Below are 14,453 nucleotides of genomic sequence, written 5' to 3' on the forward strand. Positions count from 1 at the left end.
GTACCCCCAAAACACCCAAAAACATTAGGTCAAGAATTTAGAAGAGTAATAACTGGTATTTACTAACTACTTACTCCAGGCTGAATACTGTCAAAACATTAAGGTGGAAACAGTGCAATCAATCAATTACAGCCCCTGTCCCACAAGAGGCTCATAGCCTAGGAAGCGTCTTCATGTTTTATTCCACATTCCAAACTAGGGGATCTCAGTCCCACACTCTGTGAAAATGGAATTTCTTGGCGAGGTGCTGTCCCTGCTCATCTTTCATGTCACTGGTTACAAGTTGAATCAAGCTGAGTCTTGTGTCTGTGGAAAGCACAGAAAACTCAGTTATTAATATTACCATTAATTATTTAAGGAGAAAAATTGGGAAACCCAGAGTTTTAGCATATTATTAAATGCCCCCTGTAGCTAGCTAGTATTGAGACAAAGCTACCAGCTATATTGGCAATGGCTTCATTTTTCTTCTTCTTCCTAATTAACTTCACAAAAGCCACCTTGGCCCTGTATCTCATTGCAAGAGTCGAATGACTGCCAGGCACTTCATCTGTGGAGGGAGGAAAAAGTGGGGAGATTGGAGGGAGAGAGAAAAAAAGAGGGAGAAATTAACGAGTCAATCAATGCTATTTATTAAGTGCTTATTGTGTGGATTGTACTGAACTGAGCATGTGGGAGAGTACAATACAACACAGTTGGTAGTTACTTTCCCTGTCCACAACGAGCTTACAGTCTAGAGATGAGATTCCAATCAATCGATTGATCAATCAATTATATTTATTGAGCGCTTACAGTTCTAGAGGAGAAAGTGGACAGGGAAGTGGAACCCTGACAATTCTGTTTCCCACTGTGGTGTGGTTGGCCTAGTGGATAGAGTATGCACCTGGGGGTCAGAAGGATGTGGGTTCTAATCCTGACTCTGCTACTTTTCTGCTGTGAGACCTTAGGCAAGTCACTTCACTTCTCTGGGCCTCAGTTCCCTCACCTGTAAAATGGGGATTAAGACTGTGAGCCCCACCCGGGAGAGGGACTGTGTCCAACCTGATTAACTTGTATGTACCCCAGAGGTTAAAACAGTGCTTGGCACATAGTAAGCCCTTAACGAGCACCATAATTATTTTCATTTTCCATTGAGTAATTAACATTTGCTAGATATTTCCAAATCCTTTTGCCCAAACAGAGACTGCAGGGAATCTTTTGGAGCATTTGAAGGCGATTTCACTTTTCCCATTTGACAGTTCCTCCCAGCTGGAACGGCTCCACTGCTTTTGCTATCCCGCTGGATTATTTCTTGGATCTGTCTTTAGCTTTGCTGAGCAGTTGGATGCATTACACAATAAATGTTTCCTTTGTCCACTGTTAGGCTCTTTTTTCTACTTCAGGTTCTGTGGAATTAAAGTGTTTAATCATCACTCTTTGGGGTGAAATAAATCACCTCCTGAGCCTTGAACCCCAAAGTCAGAGTCAAGGCTCCACCCAAAAAAGTGCTCTGGGGAGCAGGGAATCAGGCCCAGTGAGGAGAGAGGAAACATCAGACAGAAAAGAAGGACAAGCTGATATGATAGGTTCATTCAATCGGATGTATTAAGTGCTTACTGTGTGCAGAGCACTGTACTGCTGCAGAGATTGACAGCAGAGGAGAATGAGAAGGGCTGGAGAAACTCAGTTCATTCATTCATTCATTCATTCAATTGTATTTATTGAGCACTCAAAGCACTGTGCTAAGCACTTGGGAGAGTACAATTCAACAAAAAACAGAGACATTCCCTGCCCACAGTGAGCTTACAGTCTAGAATGGGGGAGTCAGACATTAATAGAAATAAATAAATTACAGATATGTACATCAGTGTCTTAGGGATGGGGGGGTGAACAAAGGGAGCAAGTCAGGGTGAGACAGAAGGGAAAGGGAAAAGAGGAAAGAGGGGCTTAAACAGGGAAGGCTTCTTGGAGGAGATGTGCCCTCAGTAAGACTTTGAAGAGGGGCAGAGTAATTGTCTGTCAGAGTAATTGTTCAGTGGGAGGGGCAGGGCATTAACGGACAAGTGAAACCTCAATAGAAAGAGGGAGCAGGGAGAGAGACAGGTACAGAGATAGAGAGACAGAGAGTTGTCCTCTCTGTTGGAAGAAGACTCCAGTGACAGCAAAGTTCACCTCTGAGTGCATGTATGGCTGAAAAGACGAATATAGGTGGGATCCAGTCCTGGCCACATTGGGTAAACAAAAAGGTTGTATTGTTGTGATAGCTCCTAGACAAAACTCTTCCAATTGCAGCAAGCCATAGTCACCTCTGCAGCCTTGAAGGTCTGAGTGCTTCTCCCAGGTCAGCGCTATTTACTCATGTCTTCTTATTCTTACCAACAAAAACACATCTCCAAGAGGACTTCCCCGACTCAGCCCTCATTTCCCTTACTCCTTCCTCCTTCGGTGTCGGCCTTACACTTGGGTTTGAATCCTCTATTCATCCCAGGACAAGGACTGTTTCCAACCCGATTTGCTTGTATTCACCACGGAGCTTAGTACAGTGCATGGCAAATAGTAAGAGCTTAACAAATACCACAATTATTATTATTATTATCCCACCCTCAGACCCAAAGCACTGATGTACATATCTGCAATTTATTTATTTATATTAATGTCTGTCTCCCCCTCTAGGCTGTAAGCTCATTGGGGGCAGGGAACATACCTATTAACTCTGTTATATGGCACTCTCCCAAGTGCTTAGTACAGTGTTCTGCACACAGTAAGTGCTCAATAAATATGATCGATTGATTGATGTCTTCTTCTAATCTGGACAACTAACTAACCATAACTAAGCCTTCTAATACGAAGGACATCTAACCATAATTTGGTCAATCAATTGTATTTATTGAGTGTTCACTGTGTGCAAAGCACCATACTAAGCTCTTGAACAGTACAATACAATAAAGAGACACATTCCCTGCACACAACGAGCTTACAATCTAGAGGAGGAGTTTTTTGTAGTCCAAAAGACAGCCAATTAACCATAAATACTTATTCATGCTTCTTCCAATGTGAAGGACAACTAACTAACCATAACTACTCATTCATGTCTTCTTCTAATACAAAGCACAACTAGCTACCTATAACTATTTACTTGAGTCTTTTGTTAATATGAAGGACACTAACTCACCATAATAACTTACTCATGTCTTCTTCCAATACAAAGAACAACTAACCAGAACTACTCAGTCATGCCTTCTTCAAATACAAAGGACAAACTAGCTACCTTTAACTATTTACTCGATTCTTTCGCTAATATGAAGGACAACTAACTAACCGTAATGATTTACTCATGCCTTCTTCCAATGCGAAGGACGCTAATTAACCGTAACTAGTGACTTATATCTTTTAATATGAAGGACCACTAACCATAACAATTCAGTCATGCTTTCTTTCAATACGAAGGACAACTGAATTAACCATAACTATTTACTCAAGTATTCTAGTGTGAAGGACACCAAGCCATAACTATTTACTCATGCCTTCTTCCAATATGAACAACTAACTAGCCATAACTACTGACTCATGTCTTCTCCCAGTATGAGAGATAACTAACTAAAACTACATCAAACTACATCTACATCTACATCTAACTGACTCATGCGGATCATTGGGTTTAGGGGGTCCACTCTGTGTAGCTGCGTGCCCTACACAAAAACACACATACCACAATCTCACAATATAGCCGCACATGACAAATGCATAAGCACACAATGCACACAAATATCAACACTCACAAACATATCCCCCACACGTACATATACATAGATACAAACACACACACACACACCCAATTCTGGTCTCCATTAACCCCTGGCAAATTCCACTTCTTTGCCTCAGGGGTGGCAGGGAAAATGCCCTCCCTCCCCCCCGCCGGAGGATGTCATAGAGAGGAGGTCCTTGTCATAGAGGGGAGAGAGAGCCCTAGAAGCCCATTATTTCTCTCTTTAGGGTGAAGTAGCCTCCAACGAGCTCTCTGGAAAAGCTGTCTTTTTCCTCCCTGTGCAGCTCAGACAGCTTGAGCAACACCCCTCACTCTCCCAAGGCTCTCAATCCACTGTGCTTCACACAGAAGGCTTTGCCCAAGCTGAGGGAGCCCTTCCAAAGAGGGAAAGCTGAGGGGCAGGGGGAAAATCAGTCAATCCATGGTATTTATTGAGCGCTTACTTTGTAAAGAGTACTGCACTTGGGAGGGTCCAAATCGACAGAGTTGGTAGATGCACTCCCTGCCCACAGGGAACTTACAGTCTAGAGGAGGAGAAAGAACATTAAATAACTAAGTTATTTAGGATATGGACTAAAGTATAAGTGCAATGAGGGTGAGGATGCGATAAATAGTAAGTGGTAGAGGATCAGGGGCACAGGAGCCCCCAGCCCAAGCTGCAGAAATAAAATGATTAATATTAGGGCTTACGTAAAGATCTCTTTGCTTGAAAACAACCTCATTTTTAAACCGCTTTGAGGAGGAGAATGGTCATCTAAAACTATATATGTTCAGTGATGATGATGATGATGATAATGATGGTATTTGTTAAGCTCTTATCATATGTCAAGTACTGTTCTAAGCGCTGGGTTGGATACAGTATAATCAGGCTAGACACAGTCCCTGTCCCACCTGGGGCTCATAGTCTTAAACCCAATTTTACAGATGAGGTAACTGAGACAGAGAAGATACGTGACTTGCCCAAGGTCATACGGCAGGCAAATGGCGGACCCATGATTAGAACCCAGGTCCTTCTGAATTCCAGGCCTGTGCTCTATCCACTAGGCCATGCTGCTTCCCAGTGCTCTGCACAAAGGCTCAATAAATACAACTGATGGACTGATTTTAGATGAGGTAAGGTATAGCGGCTGGTTCCCAACCCGGCATTTCCCAGTTCCTTCTCCCTAAGGATGTCAAACCCTGCTTAGTCTCCTGAGATCCTATGTCTCCCCAGCTGCCAAGCCCACATTTCTGAGCTTTGGAAAACACAGCAACAGTCTCCATCCCCAGGATTAGGGCTGCCATTGTCTTTGCTTGCTTCCCCTAGTCCTTAAGCCAATGCTTTTGAAAGATATTTCAAGATCTGTTGCTGTCTTAACCACAGTTCAGGGAGGTAGCAGGCCCTAGTGCAAAGAGCACAGGCCTGGGATGCAGGGAAACCTGGGTTTTTGGGTTTTGTTTTTTTATGATATTTGTTCATTCATTCATTCATTCATTCATATTTATTAAGTGCTTATTGTATGCAGACCACTGTACTAAGCACTTGGGAAAGTACAATACAACAATCAAGAGTGACGATCCCTTTCTACAACAAGCTTACCGTCTAGAGTGGGGGAGATGGACTTCAAAACAAATAAATAAAATTACAGATATATACAAAAGTGCCGTGAGGCTGGGAAGGCAGAGGAAGAGCAAAAAGAGCAAGTCAGGAGGATGCAGAAGGGAGTGGGACTCAAGGAAAAGTGGGGCTTAGTCTGGGAAGGCCTCTTGGAAGAGATGTGCCTTCAGTAAGGATTTGAAGGGGTGGAGAATAATTGTCTGGCAGATTGTTAATAATAATAATAATAATAATGTTGGTATTTGTTAAGCGCTTACTATGTGCCGAGCACTGTTCTAAGCGCTGGGGTAGACATAGGGGAATCAGGTTGTCCCACGTGGGGCTCACAGTCTTCATCCCCATTTTACAGATGAGGGAACTGAGGCACGGAGAAGTTAAGTGACTTGCCCACAGTCACACAGCCGACAAGTGGCAGAGCTGGGATTCGAACTCATGAGCCCTGACTCCAAAGCCCGTGCTCTTTCCACTGAGCCACGCTGCTTCTCCAACGATTGTTAAGCATTTACCATGTGCCAGGCAATGTACTAAGTAGTGGGGTAGAAACAAGCTAATCAGGTGAGACACTGTCCATGATCCACATGGGGCTCAGAGTCTTAATCTCCATTTTACGGATGAGGTAATCAATCAATCAATGATTTTTATTGAGCACTTACTATATATATGCAGAGCACTGTACTAAGTCCGTGGGAGAGTATAATACAACAAAAAATAGCAGACGTTTCCTGCCCATAATACGTTTAAAGCCTAGTGGTAACTGAGTGGCAGGGAAGTTAAGTGGACTGCTCAAGGTCACACTGCAGAAATGTGGAGAGTAGGGATTAGAAACCAGGTTCTCTGACTCTGAGGCCTGTGCTTTAACCATGAGACCATGTTGCTTCCCGTGCTGCTTCCTTGTTCTAATCCCAGCTCCACCATTTGGATACTCTGTCATCTTGGGCAAGTCGCCATGGCTCAGCTTCTCTGGGCCTCGGTTCCCTCAGCTGCAAAATGGGTTTTCAATGTTTTTTACCTGATTATTTTATATCTACCCCAGGGCCTGGTGCCGTGCTCAGCACATAGTAAGCACATCACAAATGTTTCTATTATGCTTATTGTCTTGAGACTGAGCTTCGCCCTCCTCGATTGCTGCAATCGTTCCACTAACAAATATGTGTGTGTGCGTGTGTGTGCGTGTGTGCGTGTGCGCGTGTGTGTGTTTGTGTGTTTTGTATCTCAGGATCTATCTTCCCCGACCACAAGCCCTCGGACACCGTTTTTAAAATAGCCTTTTGGCTGGGCTATTTAAACAGCTGCATCAACCCCATCATCTACCCATGCTCCAGTCAAGAGTTCAAAAAAGCGTTTCAGAACGTGCTGAGAGCACAGTGCCTGCGGCGGAGGAAGTCCGGCAAGCAGGCGCTAGGCTACACGCTCACCCCGCCCAACCGCCAGGCCGCGGAGAAGGAGCAGACGGACACAGTACGGATCCCCGTGGGCTCGGGGGAGACCTTCTACGAGATCTCCAGGACCTCGGGGGCCTGCCAGTGGAAACTCTTCCCTCCGCTGCCCTCCCGCTCGGCCCGCAGGTCGGCCCGCAGGTCGGCCCAGTCGGCCCGCGGCGCCGGCTCGCAGGACGGGCCCGACTGCACGGCCGCCCGCGTGAGGAGTAAAAGCTTCCTGCGGGCCTGTTGCTGCGTCGGGCCCTCGGCAGGCCCCGGCCCGCCGGCCCGCCAGCTGCCCGCGCTCAAGATCCACACCATCTCCCTGGGCCAGAGCGGGGAGGAGGTGTAGCCTCCGGGATGGCCCGACAGGCCCGACCACAGGCTCCACATCAGGCCCGATGACAGGCCCGCCCGACCCTCCGCCCTCGACGACCGGCTCGCTTTGGCCCGCTGAGGCGGCGGGAGAGGGGACGGTGACTGACTGACACGGAGGCGGACGTCACTTCCTCAGCCCAGTCAGAGCCCTCCGTGCCACTCTTCTTTCTCCTCCTCCTCCTCCTCTTCAGGGCCCTCGCTTTCCCTGTTTGATCATTCCATCGAAAAATGCCATGGGAAACAAAATCCGTAGCCAGCCCAAAAGACTATAAATAAAGGATCATGATTTCATTGGGAATATTTTCAGCACGCTCTCATTTGGGAGCTATTTCTTGATCGCTGATCTTACTGACAGGCGCATTTCAGATTCCACGGGGGCGGGGGCAGGAGGGGAGGTCTTTGGGGTGCACGGTGTCACTGGGCGGTTTCCGGGGGCCAGCTGTTTTGGCACGGGGCCTCCCCTCCAGCCCCCGGCCCCAAGGTTCATCCGCATGGAAGTGGCAGGGGACCCAGATGGACTTTTGTCGGTCACCGCGAGCTTCATTGCCCAGCGCTTAGCACGGTTCCTGGCACATAGTAAGCGCTTAACCAGTCACCATAATTATTATTATGATTTCCATGGACAGCAGTGACCAAGCAAAGCCTGGTGGCCCCCGGGGTCAGAGGGAAATCCCTCATGTCTTCAAGTGGTCAAAGACCAAACAATCCAACAGGTGCCTAAAGGCCTTCTGTACTGCTGTTGCAGTGGACAGGTGAGGAGGGCGGCCAGCCTGGGCCTCCACTTCACAGACCGCTGGAGCAGATTTGAGATCTGTCATGGGAAGGATTATCTTGCAACATATGAAAAGAGGAATCAAGCTCCTAAGCTAATTACACACCAAATCCTGGGCTGCCAGAAACTGACACTGCCTCTTGGATTTGCCAAGAGGTAGAGAGGCCTTTCTGGGCAAACCTCAGGGGATTTCAGGATCTCCGTTCTGAAAGCCTAAGACATACATGCCCCCTCCCCCACTCCCACCCCAGGCCCTGCCACGTTCCCCGCACACCATCTGCTACCTACTTAACTTTTGCATGGTTTGCCGGGGCCCTGGCTACCAACGGCACCTGTGGCAAGATGCGGAAGGGTTCAGGGAGACCTCCATGTGCCTGGGGAGGGGGAGGGACCATGCCGAGGCAGGAGGAGCAGCATGGAGCCACCACAAGCGCTGAAACCCCCTTTTCCAAGAGCTTCAGGGTCCCTGAGCACTTTAGAAACCTTTTGTAACCTGCACAACACCCCAGGTGTAGGCCCACCCTCTCTGTTCCAATAATTGTCAAACCTTTTTCTAGATTACTGTCCAGGGTATTTCTTGGGGTCTTCCCTCACCCGTCCCCCCGATGAAAGTTTCTGCAGGGACCCCTGTCTCTTCTCCCTTTCCTTCTCCGTCTGCAGTATTTATTGAGCGCCCACTGAATTCAGAGCACTGTACTGAGCATCAGGAGAGCACTGTAGACATGAGAGGTCCAATTTCCACCCTCAAGCTGCTCGTCATCCAACCAAGGGATTGACACTGGACCCTTCCGCCCAGACGTACCCTGCCTCCCTCATGCCGGTTGGCCGTGGTCAGCTAAGAAGCACCACCCTTGAAAACGCCAAGGTCGGTATCTCGCACAAGGCACTGAGGCGCTTTGGCCACACGGGAGGCCCGGCTTCAGGAATCGATTCCTTTCTGCACAGGAGCGGGCTAACGGATGCACTTAACCCTTTGTATTGGGAGTTGGGACCAGAAACAGGACTCCTTCCATGGAAAGCCTCCTCCTGGAAGGAACGCTATTAATAGTTCCCCGCAAGAGACGGTGCCTTTTACAGGAGGATCTCAAAGCACTTTACACACCATTTTCTCCATTCCGGTTTACAGATGGGATTCAGACTCAACCTCTGATGCTGAATCTGGACAAGATGCCGTGTTTACTTGGCCGATCACCTCCACCGCATAATTTTCTCTCCCTCCCCGAATGATTTTTCTGATTAGAAAATAAATTATTTTTGTAAGCAGTGATAGTGCCAGGTCCGGAGGTTAGAAGAGGAAAAGCGTGTATGGTGGGGAGGTGTTGCCGTAATTCATTGCATGCATGCCTACTGTAATATCGTTGTGGGCAGGGAATGTATCTGTATATTGTTCTATTGTATTCTCCCAGGCACTTAATACAGTGCTTTGCACACAGTAAGTGCTCAATAAATACAATTGAATGATTGAATGAATGAATGCAGCATTCGGGACAGTGCAATAGAAATATGGGCCTTCTTCCCTTTCTTCTCCTCTCCCTTCTTTTCCTTCACCATTTTGAGCTTCAACTCTTTTCTTTCCCCTGTCCCTTATTTCTAGGCTTAATTCCCTATGTAATAGCCCCTCCCTTCTTTTAGAGTGGCAAATATTTTTGCCACTGCATTTGACAACTATGTGAGTAAAAACGGTAAATCTGAGAGACTGACATTTCTTAACGTTCTGAAGTGCTGTCACTTTAGGAAGCCATTTCTCTTTTGTTTTTCCTTCTGGAGAAATAAAATGGAGGCCCAACCTTTTCCCAGAACCTGGAGTTGGTTACTGAGGGTCTCGCCTTTTATTTAGGGTCACCCCCCTGTCCCCAGCTCTGATAAACAATCCATGGGCTGATTGTTGGGCTGCCTGTGTTGTAATCCCGTGTTCTGCTTGTTTGTTTTAGGTTTGAGTCTTTTTGTTTAAATCACCCAAATATCTATAACTGTTTATGTGCCAGCCTGTCTAAAAATATTGTCACCGGTCTTCGTTGACCGCTGCGCTGACCAAATGACTTGTCAGATGGGCCTATTCTCGTCTCCCGTTTTACTGCTTCTATTTTCGGTTTGAAGAATTTAGCCAGAGCCAGAGTGGTTGAAAAGTCTCCTCTGGTGCAGTGAAGTGGTTGCTTAGGCCTTGCCTAAACTCCCCACAAATCAGCAGAGCACGAAGGAGCAGCCAAGGAAGAATCCAACTCACCACTGAGATAACACCTGTCTCCACCAGGAATCTCTCTCTTCATCCAGAGAGCTCTCTATCAGGATCTCTCCAGTCTCGAGAGCCATGTTTGGTCTTGAAGAGCCGGCATTTCCTTGCAGCCTGCCATCAGGATCGCTGGAGACTCTCTAGTCACCTCATCCCCTCCATCGCTGCGGCCTCTTCCGGAATCATTTGGTTGCTGGTGGGGAACCATAATGGTGGGAAACCAAGTCACCAGATCATTGGGATTGTCCCAGGGGTCCCAGCAGATAGTAAAAATAAATGAATAAATGTGTTTGTTGTGCTGGGGTCACTAGGAATGGTGTCTAATTCAATCTAAGGGTGTGATTGGAGACCAACCCCTGCGACAACCAAAATGAGCCATGAAGTGAGTAGGGAATCTGCAGAATTGAGCCAGGTCTCAGTTTCCACAATGGGACAAGAGTTTATGAATAGACCACACTCCTTTAGGGAGTGTGAACTGTGCTCAATTCATAACTTCCTAATCTGACACCAAGGACTGTATCAGGGGTAGGGAGAGGAGGAGATGGAGAGGAGAGCGTAGGAGTGGAGGTCATTATAGCAGCAAGGACTCAGACTGTAAAACAAAAACGTATCAAAAATGTGGCCAACTATTGGATTACATCTGTTTTCCCTCACCCTTCCTATGGTTGATAGAGCCGCCATAGAGAAGCCACAGGAGCCATTTGGACCATTAGTTAAATAGGGTCTAAGGTTACAGTTGGGTCAAGTTTTGGTTTGTTGTTTTGGGGTTTTTTTATGTCATTTGTTGAGTGCTTACTTGGTGCCAGGCACTGGGGTAGATTCAAGTTACTTAAATTGGACATAATCCATGTCCACATGGGGCTCACAGGCTTAATCCCTATTTTACAATTGAGGTAACTGAGGCACAGAGAACTTGAATGACTTTCCCTATATCACATAGCAGACAAGTGGAAGAGCCAGGATGGTATTAACAATAATAATGATAACGATATTGTTATATTTGTTAAACACTTAAAATGTGCCAGGCACTGTACTAAACTCTGGGGTAGATGCAAGGTAATCAGATTGGACATAGTTCCTGTCATTCATTCATTCAATAGTATTTATTGAACACTTACTATGTGCAGAGCACTGTACTAAGCTCTTGGGATGAACAAGTCGGCAACAGATAGAGACAGTCCCTGCCGTTTGACGGGCTTACGGTCTAATCGGGGGAGACACCTAGGGCCCACAATCTTCATCCCTATTTTCCAGATGAGGTAACTGAGGCTCAGAGAAGTGAAGTGATTAGCCCACGATCACGCAGCAGTCAGGACTAGAACCCAGGTCCTTCTGCCTTCCAGGCCCATGATCCATCCACTAGGCCACGCTGCTTCTGCTACAATATATTCCTCAGTCTTTAATAACCGTCTCTGACCATGAGCTTCAGATTCACTCTATTTCATTTGTTCCTTCTGCCAAGTTCTTAGCTAAAGGGCAGCCCCCAAACCAAAGGAGTGATTTGCCTAGTGTTGTGACAAGGCCTAGTAGCAAGAGCATGGGCTTGGGAGTCAGAGGATGTGGGTTCTAATCCTGGCTCCACCACTTGTCTGCTGTGTAACCTTGGGCAAGCCACTTCACTTCTCTGTGCCTCAGTTACCTGATCTGTAAAATGGGGATTAATTCTGTGAGCCCCACATGGGACACCCTGATTACCTTGTATCTACCCCAGTACTTAGAACAGTGCTTGGTACATAGTAAGTGCTTACAAATACCATAATTATTATTATTATTAGGGAATGAATCGTGCATATCCGGTGGGCATTCCAAGCTCAGCCATTAGAGAGAATAAACCACTTGGGTCCCCAGAGGGCACAACTCACACTGAACCAGAATAAATCAAGAGGGCCTCTGATCCCGGCCTGGTCCAGTCCCTGATCCCACTGGGAATTTTAATTGGCGGCTCGGGACCACCTCCGTACAGATCCAGCCTCACCAAATGGGACACTTGCAGCATCAAAGACTGACCCGATGAGGACTTTGTTCCCCATTGGATCCCGGAGTCTCTCCTCAAAATCTTTCAGCACCTGGGCCAAAACCAAGCACCAGTCCATCAGGATCGCTGCAAGATGAGGGAGGGACGACTACTGTTTGGACAGATGGGATGGCCACGGTGGGCTTTGCCTGTGTCCAAGTTTGAATCTCAACACCAAAACACCTGGCACTCTGCTCAGATCTTCCTTCTTCTCCTCCTCTTCTTTCTTCGCCTGCTGGCCCCTCTCCTCCCCCTCCTCCTCCTCTTCCGGCTGCTCCTTCTCCTTCTAAGGTCCCATGTGGGAACCATTTGTGAAGAAAGAATGACACAGGGAAACTACTTGCAAATCAGCCAACCTCCTGCACAGTGGGGACTTGGTAACCTCACACGCAGTGGCAGAAAGGTAAAGAGGTTTAAGGAGGCTTAATTTCCTGGGACTGTTGGTAGGAAGATACTAGGTTATAGTTTTGCCACCTCTGAGAAAGCAGTAATAATAATAGAGGTAGTAATAACATTGATTAAGCTCCTTCTGTGTGGAAAACACTGTACTAAGTGCTGGGAAATAGTATTTTGGTGAAAATTAGTCAGAGTCTCGGGACTCACAATCCAAGAACAATAATAATAACAATAATGGAATAAAGGAGAGAAGGGGACATAAGAAGAAGATAAAACAATAACTTCACAAAATCATCATAAAAGTTAAGGAGAGGGATCCATACATAAATAAAATGAAAGGCAGAGGGAACTGTAGCCAGGACAGCAGAGAAATAAGGTAACTACCCTAAAGCAAAAGGTTAAAGGCCTTCCCTGACTAAGCCCCCCTTTCCTCTTCTCCCACTCCCTTCTGTGACACCCTGACTTGCTCCCTTGATTATTCCCCCCTCCCAACCCCACAGCACTTATGCACATATCCATAATTTATTTATTTGAATTGATGTCTGTCTCTCCACATCTAGACTGTAACCTCGCAGTGGGCAGGAAATGTGTCTGCTTACTGTTGCATTTTACTCTCCCAAGTGCTTAGTACAATGCTCTGCACACAATGTGTGCAGTAAATACAATTGAATGAAGGAATGATACCTTTGGAAGTGAGGCGGATGAAGAATGGTCCCAGCTGCTGAGGGCACAGGGGGACAGTTATACTATTCCTATAGATCAATCAATGCTATTTACTGGGAGCTTACTGGACTAAGTGCTTGGGAGAGTACAAAATAACGGAGTTGCTAGACATGTTCCCTGCCCACGACGAGTTTACACTCTAGTCAACAGTCTTTTGGTTCACTCCTGCCCTTGTGTGGGATGTTGCCAACTAAAAAGTTCCCACTTAGCCATGAGTGGGTCATCATAAGTCCAGACAGAGCCACTGAGGAAAATCCAAGGGCAGATGCCAGCCCACTGTGCCCAAAGCCCTGATGTTCCAATGAGCTGGCATCAAAGCCAGAAGCTAGATGGGTATGAGATGAGAGAAGCAGAGGCTAGACACTCCCATTGGTGGGGTGGCGAGGGTGACCTCAGGGGTGCATTAGTCGTGCTGGCCTCCCTAACACGGAATGGCTGTGATGTAGATTATCATTATTACTATTATTATTATGGTATTTGTTAGGTGCCTACTAGTATTAAGTGCTGATTGTCATAATTGTTCAGAAATAGGGAACCCAAGGCTAAAGCAAAAGTGTGAGTTTGCTGGAAGCCAAAAAGAAGCTAATTATTCTCATGTGGAGCCAGTCTTTTCTACATGGGTATTATAGGCACATGTTCCCCTCCAAAGAACTGACCGTCGTCTGTGTCCTCAGGGGTGATTTGTGGGTGCTTACAGAAGGATAGGGGAGGAACAGCATTGTCTTCCCGACCTCCAACTTTGCCCCCTCCTCTTTAAATTGACATATCACAGGCTGGGGCCTGGCCCGGAGATGGTGGCATTGCTCTAGTGCAAAGGGGTAAGCCTGACATCCTGGGTCCAAACGAGCCTCCCGGGCCCACAGGCTGCTTGGACCTGTCCAAGGCCATGGAGTCTCCATCAGGTCATGGCCCTACCCAGTCACAGCCTGGATGGGGGGTGTTGCTCCCACTAATCAGAGATCAGTTCCACTATCCACCCCTCCCCTCTAGACTGTAAATTCCCCCTCTAGACTGTAAGCCCATTGTGGGCAGGGAATGTGTCTTGTCTTATTGCTATATTGTAATCTTCCCAGTGCTTAGTTCAGTTCTCTGCAAGCATTCCCTGCCTTCAAGGAATGTACAATTTAGCTTACATTCTAGCCAAGAGTTTGCAGGCTGGTTTCTGCTTCCTGGATGACCCAAG

At 46.9% G+C, this 14,453-nt stretch overlaps 1 protein-coding gene across 1 annotated transcript in view; it reads left to right on the plus strand.

Annotated features, from left to right (window-relative positions):
* ADRA1A (adrenoceptor alpha 1A) overlaps positions 1–10,439 on the plus strand; it is an 84,661-nt gene extending 74,222 nt beyond the window's left edge. The window contains exon 2 of the mRNA XM_029064387.2: positions 6,556–10,439. Within this exon, the coding sequence (XP_028920220.1) occupies positions 6,556–7,109 (554 nt within the window). The 3' untranslated portion in view covers positions 7,110–10,439. The remainder of the gene's footprint in view (positions 1–6,555) is intronic.
* The last annotated feature ends 4,014 nt before the right edge of the window (positions 10,440–14,453 follow it).

Source organism: Ornithorhynchus anatinus, chromosome 5 (genome assembly GCF_004115215.2).
Source record: "Ornithorhynchus anatinus isolate Pmale09 chromosome 5, mOrnAna1.pri.v4, whole genome shotgun sequence".
NCBI classification, from domain to species: Eukaryota; Metazoa; Chordata; class Mammalia; order Monotremata; family Ornithorhynchidae; genus Ornithorhynchus; species Ornithorhynchus anatinus.